This window comes from Schistocerca gregaria, chromosome 6 (genome assembly GCF_023897955.1).
Source record: "Schistocerca gregaria isolate iqSchGreg1 chromosome 6, iqSchGreg1.2, whole genome shotgun sequence".
Lineage (NCBI taxonomy): Eukaryota > Metazoa > Arthropoda > Insecta > Orthoptera > Acrididae > Schistocerca > Schistocerca gregaria.
This window is the reverse complement of record NC_064925.1, coordinates 322,997,339-323,025,337: the sequence shown is the minus strand read 5'-3', so window position 1 is coordinate 323,025,337 and position 27,999 is coordinate 322,997,339. Positions and strand designations below refer to the sequence as shown.

At 41.0% G+C, this 27,999-nt stretch overlaps 1 protein-coding gene across 1 annotated transcript; it reads left to right on the top strand.

Moving 5' to 3' along the window:
- The first annotated feature begins 416 nt into the window (after positions 1-416).
- Positions 417-27,999, top strand: LOC126278172 (uncharacterized). Its single transcript, XM_049978068.1, has 5 exons — positions 417-641; positions 2,936-3,036; positions 13,141-13,694; positions 20,840-21,044; positions 27,733-27,999. The coding sequence occupies exons 3-5, from the start codon at positions 13,188-13,190 to the stop codon at positions 27,870-27,872; spliced, it is 852 nt and encodes a 283-aa protein (XP_049834025.1). The 5' UTR covers positions 417-641; positions 2,936-3,036; positions 13,141-13,187; the 3' UTR covers positions 27,873-27,999.

The window sequence follows — 27,999 nt, the reverse complement described above, 5'->3', positions numbered from 1 at the left end:
TTATTTATATTTGATCGCATTTCACTGATACTAACTGCTATATTACGTATGATTTCAGTACATTGTTTCTTTCAACCTCCGTAAAAAATTGTTTCTATGGTGCATTGAAATTATCCTTTGAGTGTGGTCGCCGGCTGTCCTATCCAGGGATATATTACATATACCAACAACAAGCAAATATTAATTTACAGTTTGCAAAATTCCACAATTCGTCACTGTTATCTCTATATTGACCGAAATTTTGACTTACACCAGTACAGTTTGTTCCTTGTGACTCTAATAATACGAACGTCAACAAAGGACTAAATGACACTTGGAATATTTTTTCTGTTTTGACTCATACTTCTCCACCCTTTGGATCAATGTAAGTCGACGGCGCTAGCACAAGTGCTAACCGTTAACAGGGTTGTTGCTCATTTGTTATTCACAGATGTTCCTTAAGTAGACGCTCTTCTTTCTCAGAAATTAAACTGACAATAGTTCGATTGACTTCATGGAAAGTAGGTCACCGTCTCGACAACAAGGGCTTCAGTCATGTGTACGACTGTAATTCTTCCGTTGAATATCACTCAACGAGTGGTAGAATAGTTTCTGATAGTACGTGTTAAATTCGTAAAAATCGTTTCAGTTATGGATCTGAGGTAAGGATGAGTCAATTGAGTGAGACTTATTAGTTTTCTCAAAGCTCGCTTTGAATCCCTTGATAACGGCGTTAATGATATTATTGATTCTGTAATTTATATTTGAAGACGTTATTATGTTTCGCTACTTAAGAATGTTCTTTACTCAATAAAATGCGCTACTGTTTACAGCCGCAAATAAGTGTACCAATAGCTTTGCATATTATTCGTTTCAAATATGTACTGGGTTCTCGTGCATCAGTTTGCATATGTTCTAGCAGAATTAACATAAGTAGCTGATATAAAAAACGGAAATTCCAGGTCGGTAGGTTAACAATATAAGGAGAAAAGTAGATTGCTACTTCACGGAAAGAGGACATTCTTCCATGACCAGTCGGTGTTGGCCATGTGTACGTGAGGTGTGTTGCTCATATAAATGAATGTTTACATTCCCTTTTCTAACGAAGGCTTTAGCCGAAAGCTAACGTGTAGGTGTCTTTTCATTGTGCCTGTCTGAAATTGACATGTCATCTTTACGGTAAGCAACGATATTATCAATGTTTCTTTCGCTGTTGCCGTGATAGAGATCAAGTTGCTGAATCATAGGAGACATCTGTAATTTAAATGACCACTGAACTATTTGTCTGCTTTGTTATAGGCTTTTTAAGATTTTGATATCTTTTTCTTATATTTGTTCTTCATTTAACATATCAGATGAGAGTATTATGCCGAAATTCTATACCCAGACTAGTTTTAAGTACAATGAGAGAGGGAATTACTTGCAAAAGGAACGATATGTTACGTTAACTGGTCAAAGATACTTGGCAAAAGTACCGACTTTAGTCAATACTTTTGTGGTTATAATTTTTGAGATTTATTTATGTTGCTTCCGTGTTTATACATCACATCACTGACTTGAAAGTTTATAGAGTTTTAGTTTGAATAATGAATGACTGAAGTAATATCGGGTCCCTTAATAAAGGAGAGGCTCATAATTTTTGTTTCATCTTATAGATTTATATTGTTCTGTTTCTTTACCACACCTTCACCTCCTTAAAGACCCTACAGTTCATTATGGTACTGTGATCTACATTGTATGTGGTTTCTCTCTCTCTCTCTCATTCACAGATGTAGATTTTCCAGGACAGCAGAATTAAACCAAAGTATGTAATGAGGGCATTCCACATTAGTTATAGGTACCTTACATTTGATGTGTCATTCTATACAAGTTTTGCGACTATTTTAGTGCTGTGAGAGTAACATGTAGCCCAACCAAAAGTTTAATTTATTTGTAATTCCGTTGTTTTTTATGGCAGCCCGCAGCCAAACTTTTACCGTATGAATGATTACACAGATGAAAACAATACCAAATCATTTTACTTTTACCTTACCATGGACAAATAAGATTCTATTTGTACAATCCCTGCGTAATATTTACATTCAGATACCTATACAGAAATTTTAAAGGAATTACCCGGATTTTCAAGCTTGAAAGAATTGAAAGAGTAGAGTGCACGTTACACAGATCCATCTTGTAAATGTTTTCAAATTTCTTAATTCTATTCATTATTAAAAGGAACGACATATGACATAAATAGTATGATCTTGCTAGTATATAAGAAATACATAGCGCAAGGTATGATGTATACAACAGACAACGAATCACAACCGTTGATTTCAAGAGTATGAACATTATCTCACTCATTAATGAACGCAGATAATTGACATACAAGTGCGCACGCGTACACACACACACATACATACAGAATGAGAGAGAGGGGGGAGGAGCTGTCACTTATTTATAGCATCTCGTATGACACATAAGGTGATGGAGACGTGCACTCGCAGACACACACACACACACACACACACACACACACACACACACATACACACACACACACAAACACACACACACACACACACACACACACACACACACACACACACACACATTCACAAACACACACACCGAGAGGGGTCAGGGGGAGGGATCACTTGTTTATAACAACTTATATGATGAATAAGGTGATGGAGACGTGCATCATTAAAGCGCTGAAGCAATGTGCTGTTAGCAGTAATTTATAGAAATTTTTGATGTTACTGAGCAACAGTCATACAACAATCTTTAAATGAACGCACGGCCATTTGACTGTACTCTTGTTTATTTAACTACGACCCAGGTTTTGCCCTTTTATGCCATTTTCAAAAAGATCGAAACCTGCGTCGTAATTAAATAAGCAACGAGACAGTCAAATGGCGGTTTGTTCGTTTAAAAATGATAAAAGTTTAATGGTGAATATCTCCTTTTTCAGATTCCTTTATTATTTTGGTCAGTGTGAGAACAGTTTGCCAGTGAGCCAAATGTTGCTTTGAACAACAGACTTCCGTCGTGCTGCAGTTCACTGCGATTTAGGTAAGCAGTCCACCATAGTCTTTCGTCATTGCAAACGTGTGCCTGTTTGCAAGCGAAGGATGAATTATCATCGTATTATTCTCTTTGCTTCAAACCGTTAGGGACAAAGCAGTACTGAGTTTACACTGCTTATTTCGACCTCAGGAACCACTAGTCGCAAATAAGCATTTAAGAACTTGTGAAATTTTTGAATGAGCAGTTTTTATTTGTAAATTTGTTATATTTCGTAACAAAATACCATTTCCCCGCACCTGTGTTGGTGTCGGGGCCATATATTGAATATTAGACCATATTCTGTAAATTTTTAGAGATATTTGAAGTTAATTTAGTCATAAAAATATGCAAGTTCACTCAATCTACATTAAAAATTAAAAATACATTAACAAATCATAATCCCATCCGAGTTTCTCGTGGCGGCGAATTATTACGCTTAATGTGAATCTAAACTAAAGTACGTGTTTCATTTGAATGTCAGTAGTTATCTTTGTATAAATTAAAGAACACCTAGGATGAAGCACTGTGTGTGACAAACCAGCAATGGTTTGAATTAATTCAGTTTTTCTTATACCTTCTAACAGTAAACATTACGTATTGTTACACAGTTCTGGTATTGGTTTGCGCCGCAACAGACTTTGTAACAAATATTTCACGAGACACGGTCGATCGGAATTTAAGTATGAGTTAACGGATCTGTTATTCAATCCTGCGTTCATCGAGTCCTTTTTCCGATGTTTAGTTTTAATTTCACATTTGTCATTTGTGTTTTTGGGTGTGGCAAATACCAAGCTGCACTTTATTTCGAATTATCTCACTGTACAACAGGTTTATTGTGGCTCAGGAAGGAAGTGCCAACTCCAGTGATTTAGTACGTTGTAAGGCAGTGTAATGCTCGTACCTTCCTATGGTCTGATCACAGTTTTCAGTCTTATTCTTTAGTTACATATATCTCTGATCATTCATAGCAATACAGTTACTGAAAAAATTACGCTGTATGCCACCTGTATCTCCAATATACAGTTTGATGTATAGGCAACTGGGTTGCGGACTGGGGAAGAGATGAAATGCAGTTATGGATGAGACAAGAGTCTGTGTTCTGTGTTGGGTCAACCTGATACATATACAAGTTACTTTAGGCCTCACGAGTCAGCTTCAGTTGATATCAATGTAAATGGTGCATTAAACTTGAAATACTGGGCCGGCCCGATAACTTAAGCAAGAGTTTTATTGCTAGTGAGTGGTGTGTAGATTTCATTTCGGATTAGAATCTTTGCAGGGTGACGTAAACATTGACAACGTTCGGTAATAACACAGTAAAATATTATATCCTGTGCCTTACTGAGTTATAACTTCCGTCGTCTAACCTGCGTTTGCGTTTAGTTTTAGGGCAAAAAGCCTCCAGAGGCATCAATATCAATACAGTATTGTACTTTAGAGCGGCCGATACGATGGTGTACACAACGGAAGTACGAAGATGTGTTTCGCACTATATGTCAGTGTCAAGTAACACAGCTGTATGGAACTTGGACCAACATGGAATAAATGTTACAATATAGTACAGAAGATAACTGAAAGTTATGTGCAGTGAGTGTAATAACACTGTAATAACCGCGATTTGTTGTGGTACCCTGGACATTACCAAAGACCAGGCACGGTTCTCAGTACTGTGTGTAGTCACCGTGGGCGGCAACACATGCTCTGCAGCTTGTGCACATGTTGGTCACAAGGTTGGTAAGGAGTTCTTGTGAACCGACCGCGGTGGCCGAGGTTCTACGCGCTTCAGTCCGGAACCGCGCGACTGCTAAGGCCGCAGGTTCGAATCCTGCTTCCTGCATGGCTGTGTGTGATCTTAGATTAGTTATGTTCTAAGTTCTAGGGGACTGATGACCTAAGATGTTAAGTCCCATAGTGCTTAGGGCCATTTGAACCACTTTCTTGTGACAGATCGTTCCGTTCTCCACCAGCACGGCCTATAGCTGTTGAACAGTCGTTGCTACAAATGGACGTGCTGCAATATGTCTTCCCAAAGCATCTTACACGTGCTTAATGAGATTTAAGTCACAGGAACGTCCAGGTAAGTCTATTTGCCGAATATCCTCTCGTTCCAATCGCTCCTCCACCTGCGCTGTTCGATGAGATCGCATGTTGTCATCCACAAAAATAAGACCAGGGCCAAATGCACCCTGAAAAGAAGAAGCGCACGCAGAAGGAGAGTAGTGTCACAATAACTTTTGTCGCTGTGCATACCGTATCTGAAGGTCAGTACGTCCATCCAACTTAATATATGCCAATATGCAAATATCATAATACTTGGACCACGAAAACTATCTTGTTAGAGAGCGCCATATGGGGGTACTTCGTGAGTCACTACTCAAAGTCTGCTCTCATCTGAGTAAAGCACGCGACTCTACTCCTCGTTGGTCAAGTCCATATGCTCTTTGCAGCATCTCAAACGGTTTCATAGATGTACGTGTGGTGACGGGACACAACTTACTGGTTGTCGAGCAAACTGACTATCCCAATATAGCCGCCGTGCTACTGTGGAGTGCGAAATTCCGTGCCTTGCAGCCTTCTTAAATGTGGCTGCAGTTGCACCTGCTGTCTGACGTGGGTTTCTTGTCGTCAGTTACACAACGTAGTGATCGTCTGCTTCTTTAGTTGACCGTGGTGTATCATCTGCTTCTGGATCGGAACCATTCCCATGCACGTGAAACAATGCTGTCAGTTATGAGAAACTGCTGGACTACACTCGTCACATTTTGTCCTTATTCCTGTTTCCCAATGATTGTTCCTCACTTGAAGTCATACATATGTTGTCGCCGGACGGCGTTGTCATAAAGAACACCATTATTGCGCACAGCAACTGCTGGCAATTGATTTTCATTACCTTTTCCAATTTTCTTCAACTGTCTCTTGTTGCGGGGCCAGCCCCATTCGGTGCTGTACTGATTCTTACCTCACGCCAAGTGACGTCCAACAACATTCTGTGCATGACTTGCTACATGGTAACATGCTCCAACTCTTTCACTTAGTAATTAATATGGTTTGTTGGTTTATCTAGATCGTCCTTATTTTGTTTGTCAGCAGTTACGGTTCACTGTTCTGTTATTCTGCTTGAAATAAAAAAAGAAAAAAAACTGAATAAACCGGAAGGAGAGAAGGAATCTGAGCGAGACGTAATGGGTTGATATGGTATGAGATGCTATTTCAGTGATCACAGTAGCGAGTCAGATTTTCAATAAACTTGACACAAAGAGCCCACTTAACAGTATGACGTTATATCTCCTCTGATCTACATCTTGTACTGACTCGTGTGGGATGAGTGTCATAAAACCCTTGTATTCTCTGCTAAAGCAAATCTGCTCAGAACTGTTGTAATTGCTTCTTCATATCCTGTGTATTGACTCTGGGACAGAGCTGACATGCGTGCTGGTTCCACACGGGGATAGATTTGTGCATACTGCTGAACACTGCAGTCCTTCAACATCACGCACACAGATCTTTGAAATACGTGCCATGTGAGTATTAGCAGTGTCTTGTTGAAAAATGGCGCCACAGCCATGTCGCCTGAGAGGTGATGATGAAGTCCCATACTTCTTGAAAGAGCATAGGGGAACGATGGGGGAGACCTGCACTGATGTGCTAGACGAGATCCTAGTGGAAATGGTTTGCCATTGCCTTCCTCCGGCCGTAAGGAGGATGAATGATGATGATGATGATGATGATGATGATGATGATGATGACGAACAACAAAATCCAGTCATCTGGAGGCAGGTGAAAAAGTCCCTGACCCCGGCGGGAATCGAACCCGGAAGCCCGTGCTCGTGAAGCGAGAACGCCAGCGCGAAACCACGAGCTGCGGACTCCTGAGAGGAGCACACGTATCGTTTTGCTGTCAGAGTTCCATCAATCACTGCCTTTCGCGACCTAAAGTGATACCCAATGGCTCCCCATGCGATTACACCGCTATATCTCTCCAAAACATTGGCAGAATTGAATCTTTCCCCAAGTCGCCGACATACTCGCCGGTAACGATAATTCTGGCTTGTGCAGAACCGCGTTTCATTGCTCAACATATTGCAACGTCATTTATCAGCAGCCCTTGTTTCCTGGAAACGGAAGCACTCCAATCGCACCCATTTTAGTTATGGTGTTGACGGCAAAGTACACATGAGACAGCAATTATCTAGACCGACTACATCTAATCTATAATCAGTGACGCGGGATAAAACAGATTGTTGCTGGGAGTTCATTACTTGTTCTCAGATGGCAGGCACAGATGTGAAAGGGTTATGATGTGCTTGGTACACAGTACAGCGATCCTCCCTTGGCATGGTACGGTGTTGTCGATCCGACCGTTGATGGCGAGTATGCCTTCACTTAGGTTCTTACGCAGCACAACAACGGGACTCTGTCATGTCAGAATGCCACACACTTCTCTATATTGCACCATAGGATCACCCGATCAAAAGGAACCCTTCCCAAACTTTCCCAGTTGATAATAACGCTCTCTTACATAAGTGACAGCCTTTCTGTACCTTAATACTAATCATTCAAAACCTTTCGCCAGTTTTCCGAATACTTTGAAAGATATTGGCAGTTTTGTTTTTGCAATGTGGATTGCAACAAGCCCAAATAAATACTACTACTCACGATTTTCCTTTGACCAGTTGTGTCAAAGGAAAGCTTAAGTTTGTCTCTCGATACGAGCAAAGTGATTTTTAAAGCGGAAGTTTATGATCTCTTTGGATAAAGCGGCCCCAAATTAGTCTTGTGTGATACTCGTTTTATCGATAGTATTAAAAGGAACAGTAAAGCATGAAGAATTACCCGTACTCCATCAGCAGCAACACCTCCGTCGCCCACGCTTACTGCTACAGCCACGTAGCTTTGCTACTAAGTTGCTGCTGAAGTACAGGTTATCGGTGGTGTTGTAGTGTCCCTGTTACTGCATATCGATAAAACAAATATCTTACTAGACTAATTTTGGACCGCTCTGTAAAATGGGATTCAAATTCCTCTCTAAAAGTAAATTTGTTTGTGGAGGTAAGCAAACGAACACTCCCATGGGCACTGGACGTCGCGTGAATGACGAGATGAGCAGTATTTGTTTCGCTGACTCCTGACTGCAACGCCAAATCACCAGAGAACATGCGGCAGACAATTCTTAGGAGAGACGTCATCATACCTTACAGGGCCTGGCAACACTAAACACGAACTACACTAACGCATTCCGATGGTCGTTCTACCTGTCACAGAGAATAATAACTCTATTCAATTACGTATCCGTTGATGATATGTATGTGGATGTAGCTACGCTGTCAGCCGACCGAGTCTCCTGGGTGCTTCACATTTTGTGAGGCAGAGTATTTAAAGCAAAATTACTTACACACCTGTGTATGTATACGAGTGGTGTCTCAAGCTATTCCATTCAGATACTGACTGTGGGAGACATTTTCATTTTCAATATTTAATTGCCAATGAACGCAGAAAATAAAGTTTCAAGTTTCAGAACATGTGATATTGTACCATATTCCAGAACTGAACTGAAAGCTTCCCATTCTGTCCAATGGAGTCAGTGTTTAGTAGTCAGCATTCTGATTAGCATTAACTAATAATTACTCATACATCAAGCAATAGCACTCAAAGTAGATAAATCGAATAACCTTGTAATAATGAAAGTAAATGATGACATAAGCAAAGTACTAGAATTTTTCGCAGACAACAATTTTACTGAAAAACACACAAACCAAACTAACAAATACGCTGCCAAAACCAAAAAAGGTAATAAATAGCAGCATCACAGTCCTCACCGATTGGGAAAAAAGCAATATTTCTCTATGAACCCAAGAACACCTACACTTAACGCACAACCAAAGATACATGAACCCCAAATTCAAACACGACCTGTAGTCAACCGCATGGTTATTCCAGCCTAGTTAAATAGCAGAAAATTAAACAATCTGTTAAATATTACATTTGCTAGAAACGTTACACAATAAAAAAACTCCAGAACTCTGGCTAACAAAACCAAAGACATAGAAACACAAGAGAATTAAAAATTTGTATGTTTCGATGTCAGAAATCTATATACCAACAAATAAAACAATGTATATCATAGAAAACAACCTGCTACAGTACCGAAAATTCCCTGTCTCAGGGATACTAGTAATAACAGAACTACAGAGAGTAGTAGTCAAACAGAACTATTTGGCATATAATAACAAATTATACAACCAAAAAGACAGTGTCGTAATGGGATCCAGTACAGCAGGTATTTTTCTCGTTACACTTGAACAAAAACGAATCAGCCCTACAAACATGGTTACAAATAAATATCAGGTACTACTTTCGTTATGCAGATGACACAGTGCTTCTAATAGATGGAACTGACACAGATACACAACACATCCGCAATACATTAAAAAATTTACAACAAAATACGAAAGTCACTTTTGAACTGGAAAATAATAATTAATTAATTTCCTAGATCTAACTTTAAAAAACATACACAACAACCATGAATTCGAAATTTACAGGAAACATACATCAGGCAATATTACGGGCACGTAGTCTTGCCATCCCAAAATACACAGTTACGCTTTTTTCCTCACCATGGTAAGCAGATTAGAAAGCATTTAGCAACTCTAAAATAAATAGCACCCTCAAACAACTATAACTCCACAATGTAGACTGACTATACGAAGAACATTCAAAACCAATACACAACATAATACATAATGACGCAACACTGATAAGAGAAACAAACACGTCGAAAAAATTCAGCTACATACCACATCTGACAAGTTAAACAAAATATTAAAGAAAACGACAGTGCTACTCGCATTTCGCACTGCACACAACATCAAAACACAAATTCGATTTGGAAAACAAAACCTCCACTCCATATACACGCTGGTGAATATAAAATCAATTTCAGCGATTGTGACAAATTCTATGCAGGCCCAACGGGACTTAATTTCCAAGTACGATATCAAGAACGCAATACATAGTGACACGAACCAATCAACATTATATCATCGCACCAGAACAGCAGAAAATCACCACGTAAATCAGTTAGAAAACGCTTAAGAAATCTTGCACATAACACCGAATGGCCCGATACTAAATCTGTTGGAAGGAATGGAAATTTACACTCACACGATCAAATATCCAAGCAAAATCTTCAATGAAAAAACTGAAAACATAAAAGCTACATCATGATGATGAAGTCCCATGCTATTTGACAGAGGGGAAGGATGCGGGACAAGGTCCTAATGGAGGTGGTTTGGCGTTGCCTTCCTCAGACCGTAATGGGGATAAATGATGATGACGAAGACCATCTCGGGGCAAGTAAAATTCCCTGACACCGCCGGGAAACGAACCCGGGATACCGTGCTCGGGAAGCGAGAATCTACTGTGAGACCACGAGCTATATAGACAACTTTATTGAAATCATCCAAATCGGTCATTGGTAAATAAATTAAGCACAGGTGACACAACCAGTAAACAAAACAAAGATAAAAAATTATACAAATCCACAGACTAATATCATAGACTTAATAAACAGAACATAGATTATATATACACGCAAACACAAAAAATAAATCAGAGATATAACAATAATTCCAGTAAAGAAAACGAAGATTATATCATCTCACAAACCCATACAATAACAATCCAGAGATGTAACCATACTACATCGTTAAAAGCTGCCAAAAGAAACTGTCAAATATAAACATCATAGACCATCTCAAAAAACATTGTACAGAAACTTATAAACTGAAGGTTAATACGTCTCCACCTATGTTGCCATTTCGACGACAGGATCATTAACGATGTGCTAAGGATGGAAGTAATTCAAAATAGTAACCTAATTCTAAATAACGTACCTTATAAACTGAAGGTTAATACGTCTCCACCTATGTTAACATTTCGACAGCGTCATCATCTTTAACGCGGGCTGGAGTGGCCATGTGGTTCAAGACGCTACAGTCTGGAACTGCAAGACCCCTACGGTCGCAGGTTCGAATCCTGCCTCTGGCATGGATGTGTGTGATGTCCTTAGGTTAGTTAGGTTTAAGTACTTCTAAGTTCTAGGGGACTGATGACCTCAGAAGCTGAGTCCCATCAGATCGACGTTAGTGATATGGGCCTTTAATTCAGCGGATTACACCTACTTCACTTTTTGGGTATTGGTGTGACATGAACAAATTTCCCGTCTTGAGGTAACGATCTTTCTGTGAGCGAGTGGTTATATATAAGTGCTAAATATGGAGCTACTTTATCAGCATACTCTGATAGGATCCTTACTGGTACACAATCTGGACCGGAGTCCTCGCCTTTATTAAGTGATTTAAGCTGCTTTGCTACACCGAGGGTATCTACTTGAATCTTTCTCACCTTGGCACTTGTTCTTGATTCGAATTCAGGAATATTCACTTCGTCTTCCTCGGTGGTACTGTCAGTGACTTCGCCATTGTTATTGCGCAGAGGAGGTATTGATTGCGTCTTGCCATTGGTGTGCTTTATGTATGATCAGAATCTCTTTGAATTTTCGGCCACATTTCTTACCCTGTCACCAGCTCTTATGATATGAAATCGGGTGTCATCGGACCGTGCCACGGTTTTACAGTGGTCTAGAGTACAATGGATGTGATCACGAGCCCAGGAGAGGCACTGCAGGCAATTTCGTGCTTTTAGTAAAGTCATTCGAGTCGGTCTTAGGCTGCCATAGTCCATTAACGCGAAATATCACCTCACGTTCCACCGATTTCTGTGGTTATGTCACGCTTTGGTGCCTGTCTGTTAACACTGACAACTCCACGAAAGCGCTGCTGTCCTTGGTCTTTTAAATGAAGGGCGTCAACTAGGGCGTTATCGGTGGTGAGAACTAATGTCTAATATTTGGCATTGTCATCACATTCTTGACACTGGGGATCTCGGTATATTGAATCCCCAACGATTTCCGCATTGGAATGTCCCATGCATATCGTTCCGCCCATTCCACATTCAAGCTCTGTTAATACCCGTCTGGCGGCCATAATCACAACGGAAACTTTTGCACATGAATCACCTGAGTGCAAATGACAGCTCCTCCAATGAATGCACTGCCCTTTTGTACCTTGGTATGTGACACTACCGCCACCTATAAATGTGCATATCGCTATCCCATGCACTTTGTCACCTCATTGGTAGTAACACAAAGATAAAGTAGAATAGAAACCGTCAGTACAGTAATTAGGATAGATTGTGACCAGTTGTTGTACCAGGCCTAGGTTAAACATTAAGACAGTAAAATTGTGACGTAGGTAATCTATCTAATAAACACACATAACGATAAGAAAACAGCAATAAAACTTAGACTCCAGAAGAGTTACACGAGAGATGAATCGAATCGTGACATCCCAGTAGTGAATTATTTTGTGCAATAAACTAAGCCCAACGACGCAGAGGTCGAGGACACATTCCGGGACCGCCTCCATGCGCTGGGCTGGTGAGGGGACTACCATCTCCAACACTGATCTTTCCTATCTTTTTTTGGCTTCTTGAAAATTGATATTTCCTAATTTTCCATTTTCTAATTTCATGCATCACAGTTTCAAGAAGTAATTACAGCTGTGTCTTAAATAAGAAAAGGGCAAAAGACCTACATGCGTGCGCACCTCCACGTATCGTTTCATGGGCAACGGTGCTGAGGCATCTACAGCGTTATGAAATATCCTTGAGTGGTGGGGCTAGTTAGTTCTGGCTAAGTGTACTCAGTGGAGCACTACGGTTAGTACTAAATTTATCATTTGTTGGGTCCTAACTTTCTAAATGCAGCCTTCAAAAAAAAAGTGTCCTCCCTCGGACCCGTCAAGACCGACTGGCGTCTTGGAAATAGACCAGTGTGTGTTCATCTGTACTCCGAAAGAAAAATAAAATGTCTTACCGTGTACGAAAATCTGCGCCTTATAGATGTTCAAATTTTGAAGATTTTGAGCAGCTTCATTTTGAATTTGTACAGCTGATCATGTTGTGTGTCTACACAGCTTCCCGTTTGCTTTTTAGTCAGTTTGGCTTCTTACAGAAATTTGGTTTTTGACTTTTGATCTTTCTCTGCAGACACAACAGAGAAATTCCAGTCCTGAAAAGAGGGCAAAGCTGCCACCATGTCGAACGACTTTTTCTCGCTGCGGGACCTGCGCACCAGCAGGAGCAAGAATTTCCTGGACGCTGACGACATCCCCGTGCTGACCTTCGAGGACTCTCTGGACACCGGCAGCGGCTACCACTCGTGGAGGCACCACAACAGTGGCGGCAGCTCGTCCCCGGAGGACCACTTCGACCACCACCGGCCACAGGCCGCGGGGAAGCCGAGGAAGGTCCCGCGACCGCACACCAAGCAGGGCCACTCGAGCATCGAGGACTTCTTCGCCAAGAGGGACCGCCGCAAGAACCGCAAGGCGGCCGGCCGCCTGGTGCCTGCAGAGGTGGCCCGCCGCATCCTGGAGATCAACGCGCGACAGAGCGCCGGGGACGCGCCACTGGAAGGTGAGGGCGCGCTGGAGCCCGAGGCTGGCTCCGCCGGGCAGGCACCGGGGCAGGTCCCGACGAACGAGGTCGCAGACGACTCGCTGCAGGTGGTCAAGCCGCCGCCGGAAGGCTGGGAACACGAGGTAACGAGCCGACTGGCAAGCTAGTGACTTAAACATGCTGTAGAGGCATGGGCGTTGTTAACTTTTACATCTCGATTACTATTTTCAGTTTTATAAGGGGACAATACTGACACTACGACTTATCTTAGAAGAAAGATTAAGGAAAGGCAAACGTACGTTTCTAGCATTTGTAGACTTGGAGAAAGCTTTTGACAATGTTGACTGGAATACTTTCTTTCAAATTCTAAGGTGGCAGGGGTAAAATACAGGGAGCGAAAGGCTATTTGCAATTTGTACAGAAAGCAGATGGCACTTTGCACAGCTAGCTGGATGGGCCCTTCATTCACAAACTAGATGTCGCTCTAATCCTCTAACAAAGTGTTAGTTGGCGGTAACCCAAGGAACACATGCTGTCTCTCTCTCTCTCTCTCTCTCTCTCTCTCGCTCTCTTCCTCTCTGAAGTTTCCACATATGCCACTGCTGGGTGTGCATGGAACATCGGTCACAATCGGCCTAAGCAACATACAAAGCAGCGTTTACCTTGTAAACCACCAGCTGTGGATGTCTTGGAAATATTCCCTCACTCCATGAGGTTAATTGACTAATGAATTAAACTGGTACCATTTGAGTGGAACAATTTTTCCTTGCTTCCTAGTGGTGGATATTAGGCCTGGAATAATTGAGGCGATTCGACCTTGCAACCACCCGGTTTCCTAAGCCTCATGGATTTTTCACCCCTTGGCTCTTATCAGTGGATACTAACAGAGGAAGTCAATTATCTTGGCAAAAGCTGAAAATTTCAAATTTCAGCTCAGCTGCATGCTGTCTCCTTAAAAAATTTTCAGAGGGTTTAGACTGGTGTGTGTGCTCACAGCACCACTGTCAGAAACTATAAATTGATTAGTCACAAATTAGGTTTTTAAAGCACTATATAACCTATACCAAAACAAAGAATGAGCAGAAGGAGGAGGAGGAGGAGGTGGAAGAGTAGGAGGAAAGGTCTACCACATGATGGAATATAACAACAATGGGTACCACTACCAGCTTCTCGGGGTATGAAAGGGAAGCAGTGGTTGGGGAGGGAGTGAGACACGGTTGTAGCCTCTCCCCGATTTTATTCAATGTCTATATTGAGCAAGCACTGAAGGACACAAAAGAAAAATTCGGAGTAGGTATTAAAATCCATGGAGAAGAAATAAAAACTTTGAGGTATGCCGATGACATTGTAATCCTGTCAGAGACAGCAAAGGACTTGGAAGAGCAGTGGATAGATTCTTGAAAAGAGGATATAAGGTGAACATCAACGAAAGCAAACGAGGATAATGGAATGTAGTCGAATGAAATCGGATGATGCTGAGAGAATTAGATTAGGAGATGAGACACTTACAGTAGTAAACGAGTTTTCCTATCGGGGAGCAGAATAACTGATGATGGTCGAAGTAGAGAGGATATGAAATGTTGACTGGCAATGGCAAGGAAAGCGTTTGTGAAGAAGAGAAATTTGTTAACATCGAGTATAGATTTAAACGTCAGGAAGTCGGTTCTGAAAGTATTTATAAGGACTGTAGCCACGTATGGAAGTGAAACCTGGACGAAAAGTACTATAGACAAGAAGACAGTAGAAGCTTTCGAAATGTGGTGCTACAGAAGAATGCTGAAGATTAGATGGGTAGATCACATAACTAATGAGGAGGTACTGAATAGAATTGGGGAGGAGAGGAGCTTGTGGCACAACTTGACTAGAAGAAGGGATGGGTTGGTAGAACATGTTCTGAGGAAATAGGGGATCACTAATTTAGTATTGGAGGGCAGTGTGGAGGGTAAAAATCGTAGAGGGAGTCCAAGAGATGAATACACTAAGTAGATTCAGAAGGATGTAGGCTGCAGTAGGTACTGGGAGATGAAGAAGCTTGCACAGGATAGGGTAGCATGGAGAGCTGCATCAAACCAGTCTCAGGACTGAAGACCAAAACGACAACAACAACAAGGTGACAATATCGAAAGGCCCTTTTTGATTTTTTAATACTTACATGGCATGAAGTTCAGTTTCCGGATATCAATTTCCTAAAGGATTACGATAAAATTGGCAAGAATGCTCCAAAAGTGTCCTTTAAATTTGGAACACTAATAACAGTAGAAGAGGTCTTATTTTTATAAAAAACAGTGTTGGTTGCCAAAATATTGTTTTAATGTCGCGTTACGCCTTCGCAGGGCATCACCTGATTATCTAAAAAAGGGATAGAGGGGTTCTGGACAGGTTGCAATATTGAAATTTTCAATTTCCATTTTTTTCGTTAATCTTAATCTATGGAGTTTCCCCTTTACAGTGATATCTAATACAAATATATTTTTGCCTTTTTCTGGTTTATTTATTCATTGAAATGAAACACAGTGTTTGTTTGACCATATAAATTTGACAGTACTTAGATCGAAAATTGAATTTTTGAAGCACCGGCCTCTGAAGCAAGTTACTTACAACATTGGGATTCGAAAGCTTTCAAAGCAGTTGAGGAACTGAAGCCACATGAAGAAAAATGTAATTATCACGAAAGTGGAAAGCATAGTTCATGCACAAAAGTGATTGGGCAGTAGGCCTCGACGACATAAAACAGCATACAAGGGGAAGAACTTGGAAGATGTCAGATCGCTAGACAGCAAGAATAAACTCACCGAGTCTGTCATTGATAATACAAAATTATTGTGTTTCGCCCATCAGACAAAATATTGGTATTATAAAAGATACAAGAAAAGCTGTATGGGTAGTTTTGTTTCACCTCTCTTCAACAGAAAATAAACCCATTTATGGCCTCTGTTCACCACAAAGTGATTCATGGTGCAAATACAACAGGACACAGCAAAATGGTGAGTAATTTATTTACAATCGAGCTATACTTTACGTCATAGTGTAGATCTTGAAAGAACTTTCAAACATTTATCAGACGTAGAATTATTGAATAATTCTTGTCATGGCTACATTTAGAATCCTAACACGTCCATCAACAAGATAGTCTGGACCAGAATCCCCAAGACAGCAGCTGTGTCAATGAGTTCACCTCATTTTGGCGTCTCTGAAGCAATAGTATAGTTCAATGAAAGAAATGGTTCAAGGTGTGTAGTACTGAAAAGACTGCTACAAATCTGTTGTTCGTTTCACAGCTAAACAAACGTAATATTAGATGAAAAGAAACTTAAGTGATTGACCAATGATAGACCTTCAAAGAAAGTGCAAGACAGCGCAGATAAGTAGTAAAAAGGAAATTGCTAGATGAGATTGAAGAGTCCGCGAACAACCCATCATATGGAGTAGAGACGCATTAACAACTTTGCTGGCTGTTTCCTATAAGTTTTGTTTTTTTAAAATAGAATGTATTTTGTCTCAGCTCCTACTTGGTAGAATTTGTTTATAATTACAAGGTATATTCGTTGCAACACTGTGCATATTTTAACACATGGTATTCTTATTTTGTAAATCTCAAAGGCGTTAGAGCTTACATACACAGAAAAGCGCAAACAGTTATTTATTTTTATTGCCATTTTTGCATAAATAATAATTACTTTTAGATGAATCAATACTTATAGAAATCCCCCTGTCAAAGTGGTTAGAGTTGTGTAATCTACAAGTCATACGTTTTCTTTTCCAAGTTTTTATTCTGAACTACTTCTGAGAAAAGATACGTTGTATAAGAATAAGTTTTACATTCTTTAAGGTAGGGATTTTCCATCCTATCCAGAGTTTCTTAAGGTATGAACCTATCATTTCACAATGTCATAAAACATCTACGGAAATTATTACAAATCGTGGATTGATTAACATTCATAGAACTCCTATGGAATAAGGATGCGTTCAGAACGAGCTAACCGGGGAATGAGCCTAGGCAATGAACACAAACTGATAAGCAAACCTTAAAAAATGACATAACTGTAACTCAACTAAGTGTTAGAATACATAACAATACCACCAATTCAGCCAATGAAGGCAGGTGCAATGTTGCAGTGATAGGACCACACTTACAGAACTACACACGCCTTGCTTCATTAAACTTGGTGTAGTGAAAACCTCCTTTGACGATAGATGATGTTGAGTATGTATGCAGTTAGCTTTAGACTGAGTGCCAAGTACAGTTAACTAGCGGTAGCCGATGCAGATGACTCTCATAAACAGTTTTCGTACCATGACTGAGATCTGGTTAAAACATAAGAAAATGTTGTTTTACAAAATTTATGAAATAATATTTGTTAATTAACCTGATAATAAATGTAAGAGATAAAATATAAGTAAAAAGTACTTCTAAAGGGAATCTAACCAGTAACTTCGTTACTACAAGACCATTCGGAACGTTTTACACTTCAAAGTACTTCAGAATCTTTATGTATTGACTGGCGATTAGCTTTAGTTGCTCTGAGAATCGTACTGCTTTAGGAAACTGATGTCCAGGGGATAACATTCAAATCCTGTAAGTGAAAACAAAATCGTGAAGAGTCAATGTGTGAGACCTCCTTGGTAAATATTCCGCAAAGTAATACAGGTTTACACGAGTGGGGTGGCGCTACTGTTCAGAAATTCACATCAGTGCTCGTCGATCTTTGTTACTCGTTTTTGCATAATTGAATGAACTCGACAGCTTGTTGTTAGCAGCAGTCGAAGTCGGGGAAAAAACCTCAACTGCACTCGAACAAGCCTAAAAACCGTGATGATGGGTGAAGTGCCTCACTTAAATCAAATTAGTAGCATTTACTTTACATCCAATTTAAATTTCATCAGACTTCAGTAACTTCGAACAGCCTTGTAGATTCAGAATGGCGAAAAATTAGAAAAAGTCGCAAATAAGACCAAATAAAGTGAAAGAAACATATGCTCACACTGTGAACAACAAGGGGAGAAGCATTGCACATACAGCGTCTTTCTAACGTTTAGATGGGCCAACAAAGAGAAGTTTTAGTTGTTCTAGACGTGTGTAACTTTTCTGTATGCACCACTTCTCTCGTTTCCTTTCTTGTGAATATTTTGTAGCCTTCGTTTCTTTTATTATTGAACAAGTGAAAATACATTACCGTGCACCACACTTCAGTATTGGTATCCTTTCTATAAGAAACCTGAGGGCGTAACATTCCAACACCAAGTTTCCATTTATCGGTTTTAGTCCTGGCTCTATTTGACCATTCTTATTCGTCTCTTTTGCTTTTTGCTTCTCTCTATCTAATGACTTTAATATTGGGTGCTTCCAGAGTTTCTTCATTATTTTCCTTCATGACATAGTTTATATAGAACGTTTATGTGAGAGTCACTAAAATCTGTTCGTTACCGTTTCGAAAAACATTCAGCAGCTACAGGTTTCACGTTGGATGCAGTGATGCATTACATGTGGGATTATTACTGAAGTGCCCTCTTGTCCAGAGGATTTTACGTTCTTACCCAGTGACGCTGCTGTCAAGTTACTTCGAGTATTACTACTACATCAGAAATCCAGTATTTTAAAAATTATTTGTTGTTATTAAACGCACTGATATTCATCTTGAAGTTGAAGCTGCTCTGACCGTGCTTACAAATAGATTTGTTTTTGGATTGGGTCAGCCTTTGCACACGCGCGCGCACACACACACACACACACACACACACACACACACACACACACACACACACACACACACACGCACGCACGCACTCACACACACATGATCTTCTACGATTACATAGATAAGTTATGTTAGGCATAACCATAACACTCGCAGTCGCAAAATCTCGAAGTAAATGACTGTTCTATCTTATGTTCTGCATGGTTGCACGTGACAAACTATGAAAGCAAGCAACTGTAATAAAAAAACATAAAAATGCAGGAAACCGCAGCATGTGGTAACAATGTATATATACAAAACTTTGACTGTTTCTCAAATCTGTGAAGACTGTATTAAAAACTCAAAGTTATATGTGTAACAGTAGTAAACGGCATTTTCCTTGTTTTATAGAAAGATAAAGATAATGTTGAAACTTCAGCGAAACGAGTCTTGAAAATAAAATAAAACGTAAAAATTGAGTTTTGCTCTAGGCGAACCCTCGTCAGAAACAAATCGATCTGCAGTGATACTGTTGCGAGAAAGAAAACTCAGGTTTTCACATACATACAAACACACACACACACACACACACACACACACACACACACACACACAGAGACGCCGCACGCACTATAGCGACGTGGGGTTTAGCATTCTCAGCGTCGTAAGAGAGAAAGTGAAAATGGCTGTGAAACAGTTACATTAGATACATAGTACGGGTCGCTACTGGGATACGTCCTAGAATGAGATCATTACCCGCAAAAACGGTCCTTTATTGAAGTGCTCATATAACAAATTTACGTAAAATAACTTATCACGTGTATGCGCAAAAATTGCTCTTCAAGTAAACACGCGATGTACAGAACATCCAATCCAGACAGTGATGGCTATTAACATACAAAGTGCTTTAATGAAAACAAACATCAGAAATAGTCAGCTCTGGCACATCTAGTCGTTGGTTTCAAGAACATCGTTTTGCATCTTGATTAGTATGTCAAGGCTGCATACCTACCGTTGTAAACAGTTACTCAACGCCTCCCAAGAAAGTCGGTGTTAACTGGCCGAACAAAAGACTTCTTTTCCCGCACCACGTTGTATTGTTTCTTCTTTAATCATTGTTATGTAAGAGCCACACCGCACTCTTCCTCCATCGTCGTTTGTATTGATTAATGATTACATTATTTTTGTGATTGTACCAAAGACTGGCCATAGGCATGTCATCTCTCTTGTGTTTCTCCTTGATTGATCTTCGTTGGAGACTGGGAAACTCACCCCTGCTACGGCACCCTTGCAAACGTGGAACAGCTGTTCCTGCACGTCACCCTTCATGAAGTAAATGCCGCTGCTCCACTGCAGAGATCACTTAGACTTAGGTCCATCCTGACAGAATGCAATTTCCTTTGCTGAAAAAGTTGCCTTTTACATTAAATTATTGTTTGATATGTCATAACACACACACACACACACACACACACACACACACACACACACACACACGCAGATACACACACGCGCGTCCGCGTGCACACACACACGCACACGCACACACATAAACATCAAGCGAGTTATTGTGTAGCATATTTAGGTGAATCATTTTCTTTGCTCTGTTCTAGGCGGATGGAGATGGTGAGTGTGTGAATGACGGCAGTTGGTTCGGCGCAGAATTGCCCCAAAGCAGTCGAATGCAAGAGGAACTGCAGGTTTCCTGGGAAGAAGGTTATTTGGCTTTGCAAACGAGAAGTACGGGAGCATACTTACCACCACAGCTTCGCCAAAGGCAGAGCGAAAGAGCCCGTGTCTCCGAGAGGCGTTCACTTGGTAAGATTTCTCTGTATCACAGTCCCTAAAATGACTCACCGGAACTGTACTTGTCTTACACACACACACACACACACACACACAGAGAGAGAGAGAGAGAGAGAGAGAGAGAGAGAGAGAGGGGGGGAAGAGGGAGGGAGGGACAGAAAGAGAGGGGAACATACAGTGCAAATGGGAACAGGCATTATTTGTCGTTTAAAACTAAGAACTGGCAATACAGAACCTAATTATTGAAAGAAACGTACTTGTTTAAAATTAAGTGATGTAAAAGTGAAATAATATTCGATTAAACGACACAGCGATTGCATCGCCAGTGCTAGATTATGCCACAGAACATGTTGCAATATACAATAGCTACCCAATAGTTAAAACATTACGAACTGATACTTGTGATTATTTTCTTTCCAAGCTCATACTTACTGTGAAACACGTAGCTAGCGATTCCGCGTGACTCAAAGTGAAAACATGTAACAACTGTTAATAAAAAAAAAAAAAAACGCAATCGTAAGGATACACACTTTACACTTTCACTACGGTGCTTGGATATAGAGACGTTTTGTAGCTTATTGTTAAATGTAATAACTCATACTCAGTATTTCCATTCAGCACACAGAATTTACATCTTTTTAAATGTAGGTTAATGTAAGTTACTGCCCTTATACAACAGACAATAGCCAATTTTACGATGCGATATATCATTTCGTACCTGAAGACACAGTTCTATTGCAGTTAAGAAGATAGGCTCTATGATGCACAAACCGACTGTTGAGAAGTGAACACAGAAACTTTCGTTCATTCAACACTTCGACCGAATTGCTGATTTTGCAACGACTAACACTTACCTGTAAACAAGCAATTACAAGAGTTTGAGCCATTTTGTCTCAGGAGAGAATACATTGGCTTTATGACACCTTTGCCAACCGTTCACTGCACTCATCGAGATCATAGTGGTTACGACGACGTACAGATATGTGGGCTCTTACCACCAATTTCTTTGTACACCTACATCTATATGATTATTCTGTAATTTGCACCGAACCACCTTCACTCTATTTCTGTACCGTCTCCAGCAGTGCGCGGGGAAACAAACATTTAAATCTTTCTGCTCGATCTCTGATTTCTCTTTTTTTTTATGAATGTCATTTTCCCCCATGTAGGTAGGAGTCAATAAAATATTTTCGCAATCGGAGGAGTCCGATGGTGACTGAAATTTCACGAGGAGATCTTGCCGCAACGAAAAACGCCTTTGTTTTACTCACTGTCGCCACAATTCACGTATTATTCGCGATAATACAAATAGCGCTGGCCTTCTCTGAACTATCTCCATGTCCTGCGCAATCCTGTCTGATGCGAATCCCACACAGCCCAGCAGCAGTCCAAAAGAGAGCGGACAAGCGTAATGTAGGGAGCCTCTTTAATAGACCTCTTGCAATTTCTAAATTATCAGCAAGTAAATCGCAGTCTTTGGTGTTCTCACTAAATTATTCTTGTGATCGTTCCAAGCTATCTGTAGTTGTAATCCGTAAGTATTCAGTTGAATTCGAAATCTTAGAGTTCCCTGATTATCGTGTGACCAATATTTCGCGGATTCCTTTACTGTTGATGAAGATGAAATTTCATTTTGTGGAGTCAATTGCCACTTTGCCCACCATACAGATATCCTGCCTAAATCGATTCTCAAACTGGTTTTGGCCATCTGATGACTGTACATTAAAGAGAGCATCATTTGTAAACAATGTAAGAGAGCAGGGTCATATTTGTAAACACTGAAACAACATCATGCACCTTCTCAACTGTAAAGTTGCACCACGTACTCTTCTTGTAGTGGCTTTAAATTTTTTGTAAGGCAATGTAGTTTATGCTACTGCTGAAGTACGTTAAAATATGATATATGTGATTTATGTTTAGACATGATCATATGTTCAAAATTGGTTCAGATGGCTGTTAACACTATGGGACTTAACATTTGCGGTCAACAGTCCCCAAGACTTAGAACTACGTAAACCTAACTAACCTAAGGACATCACACACATCCATGCACGAGGCAGAATTCGTACCCACGACCGCAGCAGCAGCGCGGTTCTGGACTGAAACGCCTAGAACCGCTCAGCCACAGCGGCCGGCTGGTTATATGCTCATTAGCATGTGTTCTAGAGATTGCTACTGAGACACAGGCTTCAGTACGCAAGCTATATTCATTGCTCATACGATCCATTGTTGGATTTGAGAGACAATCTAAACGCAAAAAGTTATCAATGAACTTGTAGGAACTATATGCATGAAACTTGGACTCTGTGTGGTTCGCTAATGCGAAATTGATCCTTGAAACATGCTGTAAATCCTAATTATTAAAGGAATTGTGATTAAGTTCTCTTTGAGAAAGACGGCAAGATCCGCAGCTGTAAATAATTGAATAACAGGGCTAACGGAATGGAAAGTAAAAATGAAAAATGTTTTAATTACAGTATTTACCTACACCTTCCAACTACATCACTACTACGAATTATACGTATTCGGTAGCGTAGCACTAACTTTCTACTACCCTCATCATAGAAGGCAATCGCTTTTGCCTTCCATAATTTAATGAGCTGGTCTGCAGCTCGTTCTCTGCCCTAAACTGCTGTCACTACACCCAGCGGTTTATGTGAGCAAAGAGGTGGAAAAGAGAGTGAGCCAAGTCCGGTGGATGATGAAACATTTCCCATAGTTGCAGAAGAGTCTTTGTTACTGTTGGAGTTTGTAGCCTAGCATTGTGATAAAGAAGGACGACACCAGGTGACAATATTCTCTTCACTTGTTCTCAGTTCATCTACATCTACATTTCCACTCCGCAAGCCACCCAACGGTGTGAGGAGGAGGGTGCTTTACGTGCCACTGTCATTAACTCCCTTTCCTGTTCCAGTCGCGTATGGTTCGCGGGAAGAACGACTGTCTAAAAGCCTCCGTGGGCTCTCTAATCTCTCTAATTTTACATTCGTGATCTCCTCGGGAGATATAAGTAGGGGGAAGCAATATATTACATACCTCATCCAGAAACGCACCGGCGGGATCAGGGATTTTCTCTGCCTCGTGATGGCTGGGTGTTGTGTGCTGTTCTTAGGTTAGTTAGGTTTAAGTAGTTCTAAGTTCTAGGGGACTGATGACCATAGATGTTAAGTCCCATAGTGCTCAGAGCCATTTGAACCAGAAACGCACCCTATCGAAACCTGGCGAGCAAGCTACACCGCGATGCATTGCTCCTTTCTTGCAGAGTCTGCCACTTGAGTTTGCTAAACATCTCCGTAACGCTATCACGGTTACCAAATAACCCTGTGACGAAACGTGCCGCTCTTCTTTGGATCTTCTCTATCTCCTCCGTCAACCCGATCTATAACGGATCCCACACTGATGAGCAATACTCAAGTATAGGTCGAGCGAGTGTTTTGTAAGACACCTCCTTTGTTGATGGACTACATTTTCTAAGGACTCTCCCAATGAATCTCAACCTGGTACCCGCCTTACCAACAATTAATTTTTATGTGATCATTCCACTTCAAATCGTTCCGCACGCATACTCCCAGATACTTCACAGACGTAACTGCTACCAGTGTTTGCTCCGCTATCATATAATCATATAATAAAGGATCCTTCTTTCTATGTATTAGCAATACATTACATTTGTCTATGTTAAGGGTTAGTTGCCACTCCCTGCACCAAGTGCCTATCCGCTGCAGATCTTCCTGCATTTCGCTACAATTTTTTAATGCTGCAACTTCTCTGTATACTACAGCATCATCCGCGAAAAGCCGCATGGAACTTCCGACACTATCAAGTAGGTAATTAATATATATTGTGAAAAGCAATGGTCCCGTAACACTCCCCTGCGGCACGCCAGAGGTTACTTTAACGTCTGTAGACGTCTCTCCATTCATAACAACATGCTGTGTTCTCTGTGGTAAAAACTCTTAAACCCAGCCACATAGCTGGTCTGATATTCTGTAGGCTCTTACTTTGTTTGTGAGGCGACAGTGCGGAACTGTATCGAACGCTTTCCGGAAGTGAAGAAAATAGCATCTACCAGGGAGCCTGTTCACACTGCGTTTCGTAGACCTACTAAGTGAACAAGTTCGTTGGTTGACGCTTGCTTTCTTCTCTGACCACCTACAATATGAGCGTCTGTACGTCTTGCTTCATAGTTCCTGCACAGTTTGCGCACCTAGCTGTCACGCACGACGGTTACGTAATGTGGGCTGCATGAAATCAGGCGGAATCCCTCAGTATTAAGAAGTCGAATGAAAGCACACATTTTCCACTTGGCGGGAGACAACTGTTCTAGTCATGTTTACGTGCTCACTGAGCAGTCAGAACTGAAAAGCGTAATGCGTCGCAATCGACTAGACACAGTGTACAACACATCTGTGCCAACCTTCATTGAAGTTTCACAGTGGTTTTGATTTCGCCACCGATCATACCTTCAGAAAGAAAATAGCCCTTATAGTAGAAACTGCAGTTCTAAGTTTATTTTCTTTTACTTTATTTCTAAACGATGACGATACATCGGTTCCACACATTTCTTTCATGTGACCCTAGGAACTAATATACAGTGTGGCGCACGAAATGTGTTACCAGTTGTTTCTTTCACAATTTACGACGCACATTAGATATCCCGCTGGGATCTCTACAGCAGTACCTACAGAGCTTGGAAAAACAAATGAATTACGAAATGACGTGTAATTCACGATACTGCCGCTAGGAAACTAGTAAGCGGCAATGGCGGTCAATTGAAGAGTGACGACATAGCAACGATCGTCAACTGTGTTACTTTTTCATGAAACGAAAAGCGTTGTTGTGACTCAGAGGCGTTTTCGACAACAGTTTAACACACGATGGGTCCCTTTCAAGAAGACCATCAACAGGTTGTACGATAAATTGGAACAGGAAGTAACAGTACTGGAAGCGAAGCGACCTCGGCCTAAGCCTGTATGTTCGCCGGAGAATATTGAAGCGGTAGGAGTTTCTGTACAAAGAAGTCCCGGGAAATCGTGTAGAAAGGCAGCACCGCAACCTACATATGTACCCATACAAGATGACCTGTGCACAGAAGCTCACTGATGAACACAAGCAGCAGAGATTACTGTTTGCTCAGTGGACGGAGGATAGGGACGAGGTACATTTTCATTTAGACGGTGTGGTTAACAAACAAAATGTACGCTTTTGGGCCAGTGAAAACCCACAAGTGCTTCATGAACGACAATATTACGCTCCGAGGATTACAGCTTGGGCAGCAATTTCCAGTCACGGACTTATTGGACTCTTTTTCAATTAAGAAACTGTGAACGGCGAGCGTTATTTGAGCATGCTTCACTCAACAGCTTCTTGCTACTGCCTTGCCCTACAACACGCAGTGGTCCGTGCAAGATGGAGCAAGGCCACACACTGCAAACACTGTTTGGAGTTTTTACGCGAGCATTTCGACATGCGGATCATTTCACTCAGATTTCCAGGTCGCTTCAATGACGGACAAAATTGGCCCCCTAGTAGTGCAGACCTCAGTCCATGTGACTTTTTCCTTTGAGGGTACCTAAAGGAAAACTTTTTCCAGAAACGTCAACGTGATATAATGGAGCTCAGAAGACTTATTCTTCAAGCTTGCAGTGAAATTACGGAAGACATGTGCCGTAGGGTAATCACTAGCTTCAGTGTTCGTTTGAAGGAAGTTAGGGAACGAAATGGTGGACATATTGAGCATGTGCTGAGTTAGAACAAATCTCCATGGAAGGCTCTTCTTTGTAGTATATATTCCTTTCAGATGGTATTGACAATAAAGTTTATATTCAAAAACAAAATGGTAACACATTTCGTGCGCCGCCCTGTATTATTTAACTTGTCCGTCTGTGCTATTTGCCACTAGGGAACATTTCTGTGAGTCAGTCTATGATCATAGGTCTCTTTATTAAAATTTTTTTAACTAGACCCACTATTAAAGTCAAGAAATAAATCATAACTGACATGTTACGTCAAGTGGTACTAAATATTTAACATTTCATATTTTTACCGAGAGAATGAATCTTGAATCTAATCCATTACGTATTTATGATATTCACAGTGCCTGTATTGTTACGAATAACAATGCAATGTTCGTTCAACATGCATACATGTCTAAAGGACCAGACAATGCAATGACTAGAGCCATTATGAAATATGTGAAATGTATTCACAGTTGCAAATACGAACAACCACAAGTTGTAGAAAGAAACAACGACAATGAAAATCTTTGCCGGACCGGGACTCGAAACCTGGTTTCCCAAGTAACGCAATCAGTTGCATTAATTGCTCTGACCATCCATGCTCGACCGACGGCCAGCCCGAAATCCATTAACGCGTCGTTCCTGCGTCATAACCTGTACAGAAATTACATAATGTGTACATGCAGAGGCGCATGAACGATGACACAGGGAAGTTTGGGTCTGGCTGTTAGTCATGCACGGACAGTCAAAGTGGTTAAGGTGACCGCTTGAAACCCGGGTTCGAGTGCCGGTCTTCCACAAATTTTCATTGCCGTCGTTCCCTTATACTGTGGATAGTTGTTCGTATTCGCAATGACGAATACATTTCTTGCACGGCGTATTTCTATGTAACTTTAGGCAGTGTCGCCATGAGTCATGCCATGCAGTTGTCGCTGCGCACAAACGAGTATGTTGCTGTGCAGGTGGTCTGCAGAGCGCAGGCGGTGGAGAGGCCTCAGCGCCGGACATTGGCTGCTTGCAGGCGTTTCCGGCGCTGGGAAGCGGCGGAGGAAGCGCTGCCGGCGGCAGCGGGGGCGGCTGGGGTTGCAGGATCCCACGCTGAGCTCCCAGCTCCCCAGGCAGAGACTGCCTATCGTTTTGGCTTATGTGCCACGCTTATTGTGTTCATGTGTTTGTAATTTTAAATTTACTGTTTTCGTTAAATGAAGATAATACAACTGAAGTCTGAA

Coding starts and splice junctions, on each gene's coding strand:
- LOC126278172 (XM_049978068.1), top strand. CDS start 13,188: ATGTCGAACGACTTTTTCTCGCTGCGGGACCTGCGCACCAGCAGGAGC. Junction 13,695..20,839: donor CGGAAGGCTGGGAACACGAG/GTAACGAGCCGA, acceptor GCTCTGTTCTAG/GCGGATGGAGATGGTGAGTG. Junction 21,045..27,732: donor CTCCGAGAGGCGTTCACTTG/GTAAGATTTCTC, acceptor GTTGCTGTGCAG/GTGGTCTGCAGAGCGCAGGC.